We start from the raw sequence: 10,926 nt of genomic DNA, 5'->3' as shown, positions 1-10,926 counted from the left end.
TGCCCACCGCCTGGCGCTGCGACCACCCCTCCCACTCTGCCCACTGCGTGTCCCCCGCGCCTCCCACCCCCACGCCAGCTCTCCCGGAAAACTCTCCCCGGAGACTGGATTGTTTATCGGCCTCCACTCACTCCTGGAGGGGGTACACCCAGCTCTCCCCGCTGCCCCCACCCACACCCCGGGGGGAGAGGGGTGATGGAGTTTGCAGGGAGGCCCCTCCCGCACGGGTCCGAGGTTTGTCAGGGGGATTGGAAGTGAGGTGGAAGGAGAATGGGAGTGTCCCCTCCGGCCCGAGAGGGGCCGGAGCAGGGCTGAGGCTCGACCGAGCCCCTGGGGCGGGCTCCTCGCCCACCATCAGTTCAGATCGGCTGCCACAGGCTGTCGCGGGTCCCAGGTGGCACAGGCTCCAGGGTCCCGCGTGTTCCTGCTCCTGAGGGGCCGGGGGCCTGCATGGAGGAAGAGGGCACCTGGAGGCAGAGCCCTTTCACCTGCGGGACCTCCCTCCAGGGCCTGTAGGGCAGGCGCAGGCGTCTTACCTAGAGCGGGGGAAGGTGACCCTGTCCCTGTGCCAGGTCCCTTCCACTCCCTCGCCTTCCTGGCCTCTGCCCAGGACTGGCCCTGGAGTGCCTGGCGTGGCCCCAGGGACTTCTTTTTGGATTTCATAGCAGAACGTCAATCTCCTGCTCGAATTGGACGGGGCCGCCTCCAGGGAGCCCTGTGGGGAGGTAGCAGGATCACTCTCCCAGAGCACCTGGGAGAGCAGAGCCAAAACTGGGGGTAGATGACTTGCAAGCCAGAAGCTGCTGGGAGATTTTTCTAGTTCCCCGAGAGCGCGGGGCCGGCGGTTTCCTGGGTTGCATGGGCTGCATGGGCTGGAGCAGGCCCACAGCCTGGGAGCAAAACCACAGGAGGGCTCTCCCAGAGAAAGCTCTGGGGGGGCCGCTCTGGGCCAAGGGCTACCCCTTTGGGCTCATTCCTAGAGGTATCCATGAGGGTAGGTTTTACTGTCCACCTCACTTCCAGAGCTGATGGAGAGGGGCACAGGTGTCGTACTTTAAGCAACTCAAGTGACAAAACAGGATCAGTTAGGGAGCAATTATCCCCACTACGAAATTCTCTTGTAAATGGAAGAATTCTCCTCTTAATAAGCACCTCTCCTTGTGTATACTAATGTTTCTGTGGGTTTTGTACAGGATTGGGTGTATATGAGATTCAGAAAATCTTTAAAAGCGTAAGATCCATTCCGATTCTGCCTAGGGGTGTTTTTTAATTTGTTTTATAAATTACATTGGACATCCAATATTATATTAGTGTGAGGTGTACAACATAGTGGTTAGGCATTTATATACCTTGTCAACTGATCACCCTGATAAGTCTCGTACCCATCTGGCACCATACACAGTCGTTAAAATATTCTTGACTATATTCCCTATGCTGTATTTTACAGCCTGGGCCTGTTTTTATAACTGGAAATTTGGACTTCTTAGTCCTTTCACCCTTTTCACCCATCCTCCTCAGCCTCCTTCCCATGTGGCAACCATCAGTTTGTTCTCTGTCTCTGTGAGTTTATTTCTGTTTTGTTTGCTTGTGGGGTTTTTTTAGATTTCACATATAAGTGAAATCACCTGGTATTTGTCTTTTTCTGTCTGACTTATTTTACCTGGCAACATACCCTCTCGGTCCATCCATGTTGTCACAAAAGGCAAGATTTCATTCATTGTTTGTGGCCGAGTAATACTCCATTGTATATATGTACCACCGCGTTTTCATCCACTTGTCTATTGATGGGCACTTGGCTTGTTTCCATTTCTTGGCTGTCGTAAGTACTGCTGCGGTCCATGTAGAGGTGCATCTATCTTTTCAAATTAGCATTTTAGATTTCTCCCAGGAGTGGCATTGCTGGTCATAGGGAAGTTCTATTTTTAATTTTTTGAGGAACCTCCATGCTGTTTTTCATCCTGGCGGCACCAATTTGCAATCCCACCAATTGTGCATGAGGGTTCCCTTTTCTCCACGTCCTTGGCAACACTTGTTTGTTGATTTATTGATGATAGCTCTTCTGACAGGTGTGAGGCAATCTGCCTAAGTGGTCGGCAAACTGCGGCTCGCGAGCCACATGCGGCTCTTTGGCCCCTTGAGTGTGGCTCTTCCTAATCCTTAGGAGTACCCTAATTAAGTTAATAACAATGTATCTACCTATATAGTTTAAGTTTAAAAAATTTGGCTCTCAAAAGAAATTTCAGTCGTTGTACTGTTGATATTTGGCTCTGTTGACTAATGAGTTTGCCGACCACTGGCCGCCCTAGAGTTTAATTAGAGACCTAGCAAGGTGTTTTTCTGGCTTTGTTCTCCTTTTCTAAGTATTTTGATTTGCAAACACTCCCTTACCTGCAACCTTTTCGTGCACTGAACCAAAAGGGGAATGAGTATCATTCTAAATGGCAGGTTGTTGTGCCGGTCTTTGTGAGAGGGGCAGATACACGTCCCGGTGAGCCATCTCTTCCTCGCTGGCTCTGCACCTCCCTCAGGTTCCTTACTCAACAGGGGGCTCTGAACAGGCAGTGGAAAGGGTCTTGCTGCAGGAAACCTACTCGCAGAAAAGAAAAACGATCATGGCAACAATAACCACTAACTTTACTGAGCACTCACCCAATGCCAGGCACTGCCCTTAGTACCTCACTGATATCAGCTCATTTAATCTTCACAACAACCCTGAAGAGAACTACTACTATTTCCATGTTTTGCAGAAGGAAGCTGAGGCACAGAGAGGTTAAGAGACTTGCCCCGGGTCCCACAGCTTTAAGAGGCCTAGTCTGGGTGTGGACCCAGGCGTTTGTCTCTAGAACCAGAGACCTTAAAATGCCTCTTGCTCTATGAGTAGGTCATTTTCAACTCTGCGGGGTACAAGGTATACCCTGTACTCCTGGGCACAGGCATGGCTGACTCCCCTGGGGAGGAAACTGTGGGCCTCTGGGGCTTCCTGCTATAATCAGAGGGGTGGGGGTAGGGCAGGGCGGGTTGGATGGGAGGGAGGGGGGAGGGGGAGCAGGTCCTGGCAGTGTTTCGGGTTTAAGTTCTGAACCTTAGTCCTTCCATCCCCAAGGCAAAATGTTGCAAAGAACCCTCTCCTTTGGTTCAGAGCAAACAGTGGAAATGGAGGGATATCACAGGCTGGCCTGTGTGTAAATGGCAGTCACCACCTCGCCAGGGCTGGGTAGCTCATCATGACTCCCCATCCTCTCCAGCCCCCCTCAGCAAACACAACCTCCACCAGCCCTGAAACCAGCCTCTAAAGCTTGATTCCTCTGGGCCTCCCCACCTCTCAGTTAAAGTGCTAACACCCTGCAAGTGCTTTTCGGCTTAAGTGATTACTGGCTTCTGCACAGGCTCCTGCTTGTCAGTGGGGGATTGGCTGAGCCTTGCAGAGGGCCAGCTGCTGCAGAGGAGTGGGGCGAGCGCAGAGCCTTGGAGAGGAGAGTCCTGGCAGCTGCTTTCTCTAGGATTCCTGCTCAGTTCTGCCTGCTGCTTGCCCCAGACCCAGGGCCAGGGCTGAATAGTTTCTGGATGCTTCCGTAGGGACATGCATGGGAGGGACTGGGTGTGGAAAGCCTTGGTTGTTAGAATGGGTGCAGGGGAGGAACCAGTGTGCACGCTGTTTGTTATCTCTCTCTCTCTCTCTCTCTCTCTCTCTCTCTCTCCTAGCAGAGAGATGTTGAAGGAGGCCATCACATGCAGGCCAAGAGGGAGAAGGGTGCACATTAGGGCCAGAAGAGCAGGAAATAGTTCATATAAAACGCACAGCCACCTGGTAGGCAGGGTGTGCAGGTATGTGCTTTGTCAGACAGGAAAGAGGAGGGGTATTTAGACAACAGTTGAGAGTTCCTTTCCTGGTTTCCTGGGGACCTGTCTAACTACCCTGGGCAGTTTAGGGGACCCCTTTATCTGAAAGGCATCGGGGTAGGTGAGTGGCTTTCCTCCCAGCCTCACCTTGGCCTCTCCCCTGGATACACCCTGCTAACTGAAGCCTTATTGAGTCCTTCCCCCCTTTGCCCTATTCACTATCTCCTTCTCTACCTTTCTTTTTCTCTCAAATTCCTGCAAGTCCTGCCCTGCCCATGACCCAGCTCCAACTCCCTCCTACCCCTTGCACAAGACCCAGTCTTCTGTGCAAGATTCCCCAGGCCACTCTCAGACCTGCTTCCCCACGACGCTGGCCCCTGAGGGGACACAGTACAAGAGCCGGTTCCTTCCTTTAGTCTGGGCCCTCGGTTGGTCTCCCATGGAGAGAGCCTGTGCCTCTTTCGCCAGCAGCTTGTTCGCCTTTGCAGCATGCCACAACCCTACCAGGGTCAGCCAGGTGTGCTGCTCGCTTTAAAAGTCCATCTCACCACGGAGTTGCCGTGACCCAGCAGGTCCACCCCTAGGTGTGCGCCTCAAAGAAAAGAACTAGAAACATACGCCCCCACAAAAACCTGTCTACTCAAAGCATGTGCATGTTCAGAGCAGCATTAGTCAGCATCGCCAAAAAGTGGAAACAAACCAAATGTCCATCCACAAAAGAGGCCAGCTAGAGGGGGGCCTCTTCTCCCCGGGCCCCTTCCTCCGTCATCGCCAGCCTGCCCTAGCTCCCAGGGGGGGCCCTGTCTCCTGGTTTCTTGTTGTGTCCATCTACACAGTCTACTGCTCAGCCATAACAAGAATGAAGTACTGGCATGCGCTTCAGCATGGAGGAACCTTGAAATACTGTGCTGAGTGAACGAAGCCAGACACAGGACATATCGTATGATTTCGTTTCCACGAAAACGCAGAGCAGGACAATCTATCGCTCCAGAAAGTAGATTCCTCGCCCAGGGCGGCGCCAGGGTGTGGAGAGGGAGGGGAGTGCCTGCACATGGGCACGGCTTTCCTTTGGGGCCGATGGAAACGCTCGGAACTTAGATTGTGGTCGTGGGCTTACAGCTCTGAACATATTAACAACCACTGAACTGTACATGTTGAATAGCTGAATGGGATGGTATGTAAATTATAGATCAATTTTTAAATTTACGAACAAGACTCATCCCTCGTTCAACAAATACCTCTTGAGCCAGACCCCGTTTTGGGGGGTGAGCACAACAGACAAGGTCCCTGCTCTCCTGAGCCTGCGTTCTGGAGGGTCATTCCAGTGGAACGAAGGAAATAAACAGAGTAAGGATGGAGAGGAGCAGAAGTTGGGGAGAGTTACAGGGGTGGTCAGGGGAGGCCTCTCTGAGGAGGTGACATTGGAGCTGACACCTGAATGAGAGCCACGCGTGCAAAGAACTGGGGGAGAGGCGTTCTAGGCCGACAGAACTTCAGGTCCAGCCAGTGTGTAAGAACACCCGTGGGAGCCCAGCCCCCACTGGGCCGGGGCACATCATCGGGCGCATAGTGTAGCCGGCCTCAGGTTGGGGTCTCCCCCCGGGTACCCCCAGCCATCACACAGAGCCCTGAACAAGCTGGGGTGTCCGTGCTGGGCTGACCCAGCTAGAGGGGGGCCTCTTTTCCCCCGGCCCCTTCCTCAGCCATCGCCCTGGCTGGAGCTGCAGTCTCCAGCCTGCCCTAGCTCCCAGGGGGAGCCCTTGTCCCAGGCCCCCACTCTTGTCGTGGGGGCTGCCCGTCTTTTCGGGGTGAATGGGTGTTGAGGATGCCTCTGACCCTCCTCGGTTCTGCGTCCCGCCCCTCTGCCCTGGTCTTCAAGGCCGGAGATCATCCAGGGTAGGGGATCCCCGAGGCAGAATGTGAGGAGGATGTCAGTGCCCCTCCTGGGGTCACTCATTGGAACCCGGGGTCGCTCAGTCTGTGGTGACAAGGGGCAGTCATTCCCCCCAACCCTGGGGAGTGGAAGGCAGGACAGGCTGCGGACACCTCGCTGCTTCAGTCCTCCTTGTTTTGAAGCCAAGCAGCCCCTTGACCACACAAAGCCACGTCAAGGTGATGGGTCACGTGTGCCCTCTGGGTAAGGCAGAGCACCTGGCTGACAGGGTCAGCAGTATGCTCAAGGTCACCCAGCAAACTGGCAGGGTTGGCACCCCAGGCGGGGCGCGCGGGGGGGACCTGGCTCCTTGCCCTCCCTCCCGTTCTCTTTAACCTTCCATGTGGAGCTGGTAATGAGTAACCTGGGCATTTCCCTGGCTCCCTAAGGACCGGCTCCCTGGACTGTCCACGCTGTTCCTGGGCCTGGGGCTCTTCCCATAACCGGCCTGACTTACCCTCTGAACCCAGGACCGGGGGAGGGCAGACCAACGACACTGCGCTGGCCTCTGCCAGGATTGGGAGTCAAGAAACTGGATCCTGGCTCAGCGTTACTCTGCCCTCCTTCCGTGTCCGGGCCCGGTTCCTGATCTGTAATATGAGGGGAGGCCTCCGAGGCCCTTGTCACTCTAGCTGTCCCTGGACCAGCCTCAGAGTCACCCAGAGGGTGCTGCAGCGGGCACAGCACCAGCCTGTGCCCCTCCTGTGGGGCATGCTTCTCTGGGCCTGGCAGTGCTCTCTGGGGGAGTCCGCAGGGAGGGGGAGCATGGGGCAGGGGGCAGGGGAAGATCCCGGTGAGTGAGCCAAGGAGGACGGGCTGGAACAGCACTGACTGCCCAGCAGCTTCGTGAGGCAGCGCCTACTATCCCCATGTGATATGGAGGAAACTGAGGCGCAGAGGCTATGTGTACGTGGCCCGCCCCAGGCCACCCCCTGGGCAGTGGCAAAGGTGGGCCGGACCAGTCTTCCAATTGCTAGTATAAATCCCGCCGCATCCGCACTGCCAGAGCTGTTTTGACATTTTTATTTTATAATTTTCAGTTTATCCATAGTCCTGGAAGGGGCCGTTGACCAAACCATTAAGTGGCCAAGCCAGTTCGTTTATTTCCTTCTGGCTCTGAGACTCCCTTTTCGTGGCTGGAGGGGGTGGCCAGCAGGGAGCGCGAGGGAGATTGTGCAGAGCCTGGTCTCAGGAAGCAACGGCGCACAGCTCTGGCCCGGAACATGAGCCCCAGGGGTCCCTCTCTGTTCTGAAGAAATTGGTTCAGGCTGGTTTGGGAATGCCCAGGAATGGCCCTGCCGACCAGCGGGGAGGACGGCAGCCCGGGATCCACACACAGCTGCCCCCGTTCGCTGGGAACAGTCTCCATCCCCTCAGGCCCAGGAACCCAGGCCCATATGGGCTCAGCCCGCCTCAGCCAGTGGGTGGCAAGCTCCCACCACTGCCCAGAAGGGGCAGGAGAGGCAGGGAGGGCACTTCCCGGGCAGGCTCCCCCGCCTCTCCTTCCTGCTGGGCCTCTCTGCCTCCCTCCTACCTGTGGGCATCAAGTGTCCTTCTCAAGAATGACCGGGTGAGAGGGTCCAGATGGGAGAGAGGAGAGGCCTGAACGGGGCAGCCCGCTGCCACCAGCCCTTCCCCAGCCCCTTTCCTGAGCCCCTGCTGTCCTACTCAGCACCTTCCTGGCATCTCTGCCGCTGCCTCTGCCACCCCCTTCACTCCCCCATCAGCCTCCCAGTCTCCCGTGCTTTCTCCGCGCCATCCTGTGCGCTGGGATGAGACAGGGCTTCCCCCCTCCTCCCATTTCACCAGCCGCATCCAGCACCTTCTCAGTGAACAGGCGGCAGCAGCGGATGCCTGGGTGGTGGGAGGAGCGTCCTCCCATTTCACCAGCCGCATCCAGCACCTTCTCAGGGCCGAGCACAGTGCTGGGCACGGGGTCCCACAGTGAACAGGTGGCAGCAGAAGCCTGGGTGGTGGGAGGAGGCGGGCGACGAGGCCAGCCGTGCCTCTGGAGCTCCCATCACACCAGCAGAGGGACCCTGGGGCTCATGTTCCAGCGACCGTAGCTGCAGGCTCCCTCATGCTCCCTGCTGGCCACCCCTCCCCCTGGCTGGGGCTGTGGCCCAACACCAGCCTTCCAGCCTTACACACACACACACACACACACGCACGCACACACATGCACGCACACATATGCACACGCACACGCACACACATGCACGCACACACATGCACGTGTGCCCTCCTCCAAGGACGTGCCACACACACACACACACACACACACGCACACACATATGCACATGCGTGCATGCACGCACATGCACGCACACATATGCACACGCACACGCGCACACATGCATGCACACACACATGCACGTGTGCCCTCCTCCAAGGACGTGGAGCATGGCATGGAAGACCTGGGGTTAAGTCCAGGCTCCGTCAGCTGCTTTCTCGGCCTTTCTCAGCCTCAGTTTACTTTGGGTCAACAATTGCAAAGTCTACCTCCCAGCATGGTCATGTGCAGGTGCCTGGGACCCTGAAGGGTTAGTCGTTGTCGTGTAAACTTTCTCCCGCGCCCAGGACTGAGTGCTGAGCGCTCACTCGGGTCCGGGGCAGGTGCCATGTGCCAGCCCTTCAGGAGCGCTCCTGTGCCCGGGCACCTGTGCTTTCCCCGAGTGGTGGGGCTGTCACCACTGTGTCCTGGGTCAGCACAGGGGACATTTGAAGGAGAGAGGGGCCCTCTTGGGGTCCCTGAAGTCAGGCCAGCCAGGAGGGTGCAACATCTGGGCTCCTTAAACATGTGTGTAGGGGAAAGAAGGGAGGGAGAGCTGTTAGGAAAGTCCTGCGTTTTTAGTGCCCCGAGGAGGCGTGGGCATCACCTGTGTTGGCATCAGAGGTAGGGGAGCCGCAGCCACCAGGTTGCCGGAAGCAGAAGCTCAGTGAGCGCCCAGGCTGCCAGCGCTGGGGGCCCACAGAGCAGGGCTGGCGGGGCCGGGGCAGGGCCGGGGATCCCTGTTTTCCTCACAGTGGCCAGGGTGAGCGAGCTTTCCCACGCCCCTCACACAGCTCAGAGTGGGAACAGGCAGGGGTCATGGTCAGTAATCTGTCGGGCAGATCAGCCTGGAAACAAGAAAGAGAAAGTAACGGACTGCTGCGGTCAGCCGAGCCCTCTGATAACGGATTAATCAAAGATGGGCAAGATGAGAGCTGAGCGCCAGGGCGCAGAGGCCGGACCCTCCGGGGAAGGCAGGGTCGGGGTGAGGAGGGGCGCGTTTCGCTTTTCTTCACGGTGCTGCCTATTCAGACACATCTCGCCACGTGCCTTGCCCCTTCCCATGCTCAGCCGCCACGGAGGCTGGCTGGGGCTCCCCAACTCTTCATAAGTCGAGAAGTTTCTCCACAACTTTTTCCTTCCAGAACCTCTTGCTGCCCAGTCTCCTTCCTCCCCACATTATCCTGGCAGGCTGGTCCCAGAAAATACCAGGCTTCCTTCCTTCCTCTGAGAGAGCTTATCAAGCAGGGTGTACGGAAAAGACCTGGACAGAGCCTTAGGCGCCCCATTCATTCCCTCGCTCACCCATTCATTCCCTCTCGGGGGACAGGCCTTCCGCCCGCCTGCGATGGGCTCCTCCGGGGGATGCCTCTCAATGGGGGTGCCCACAGAGCCCCCCATCCAGATACTGGCCAGATACAGGGCCCAACAGCTCTGCCCATCGAGGGTGTTACCAAGTTGCCCCGACACCTCGCTGTGGGCCTTGGGCTCAGGGAACTGTGCTTCATGCATGTGGCCCAGTTCCCTTGAAATCCTCAAACCAGACTCCCCTCTAGTCACTTACAGGTAAACAATACAAACTTGTTGTAAGCAAAATAATAGCAGCTACACTCTGTTAAGGGCCATCGTGTACCCGCACATACTCTCCGAGTCCTCACAACATGGCCCCTGAGGGGGCTGCTCTCAGACTTGGGCTTGTTAAACATCTTGCCCGCAGCCCAGAGCCAGTAAGTGACAGAGCCTCTTCCCAGCGTCCGTCCCCTTCCGCCAGTGTGTGGGGGGCCGGCCCCGCAGGCTCCAGGCCCCTCCACTGACCGCGCCCCTCCCTGACCGCAGCCTGGCGCAGTCGCTGTGGGCCCTCTTCACCTCCTCTCTGACCATCTCCCTGGTGTTCGCCGTCATCCCCTTCTGCCGCAACGTGAAGGTGCTGGCCTCCGTCATGGCGCTGGCGGGCCTGGCCATGGGCTGCATTGACACTGTGGCCAACATGCAGCTGGTGAGGATCTACCAGAAGGACTCGGCCATCTTCCTCCAGGTGAGTCCACGCGGGCACGAGCTGAGGGTGGGGAGGGGCCTGTCCCTCTGTCCGTCTCTCCCAGCCCCTCTGCCCGGGCCTCAGGGTGCTGATGCAGGAACAGCACCAGGGGCACAGTTCGGTGTCTCTGGGCGTTGCACTGGCCCTGCCTGCAGGGCGCTCACAGGAGTCTGAGCGCTAAGCAGAGAGTTTGTTGTCACTGGGAAGTGGCGTGACAGGGGGGCTGTCTTCCTCCTCTCTCCTCCCCCCCCTCTGCATTTCTGTTTCCTCGTCCTCCAGTTACCGGGACTCCAGCCCAGCCCTTCCCTTCACTAGCCCTCCTCCCTTTGGTGGGTGCTAACATGGGAACAGTCCGCACTGGGGGTTAAGATTTGGGGAAGGAGGGAGAGCAGCCACTGTCATCATCGTCCCAGGACATGCGGGTGGCTGGGGAGCTCACTCCCTCTCCTGCCTCCCACTCCCTCGTTCCCACCTGTGCCAGGCAGGGGCTCCCAGATGGGACACAGACGCGGGTGGGGTATGAGGCCTGAGCCATCACCCCCCACGCTACCTCTCCTCCTTCCCCAGGTTCTCCATTTCTTTGTGGGCTTTGGGGCTCTGCTGAGCCCCCTGATCGCCGACCCCTTCCTGTCGGAGAACAGCTGCTTGCCGGCCAATAGCACGGTCAACGTCACCTCCGGCCGTCGCCTCTTCCACGCCTCCAGGGTCCTGGGCCAGCACCACGCGGGGGCCTGGCCTTGGGCCAACCAGACGCTCCCTGGGCTGTCCCCGCCGGACGGAGCAGGAACCCGCGTGTCCTACGCCTTCTGGATCATGGCCCTGATCAACGTGAGTGCCACTGGGATG

At 57.6% G+C, this 10,926-nt stretch overlaps 1 protein-coding gene across 1 annotated transcript in view; it reads left to right on the top strand.

Moving 5' to 3' along the window:
- Positions 1-10,926, top strand: part of MFSD4 (major facilitator superfamily domain containing 4) — a 26,444-nt gene that overhangs the window by 384 nt on the left and 15,134 nt on the right. Inside the window, exons 2-3 of the mRNA XM_005885286.2 lie at positions 9,882-10,080; positions 10,648-10,908. Of these exons, the coding sequence (XP_005885348.2) occupies positions 9,985-10,080; positions 10,648-10,908 (357 nt within the window). The 5' untranslated portion in view covers positions 9,882-9,984. The remainder of the gene's footprint in view (positions 1-9,881; positions 10,081-10,647; positions 10,909-10,926) is intronic.

Source organism: Myotis brandtii, unplaced genomic scaffold (assembly GCF_000412655.1).
Source record: "Myotis brandtii unplaced genomic scaffold, ASM41265v1 scaffold898, whole genome shotgun sequence".
NCBI classification, from domain to species: Eukaryota; Metazoa; Chordata; class Mammalia; order Chiroptera; family Vespertilionidae; genus Myotis; species Myotis brandtii.
The sequence above is the reverse complement of the archived record's forward strand: the minus strand, read 5'-3'. Positions and strand labels throughout refer to the sequence as shown.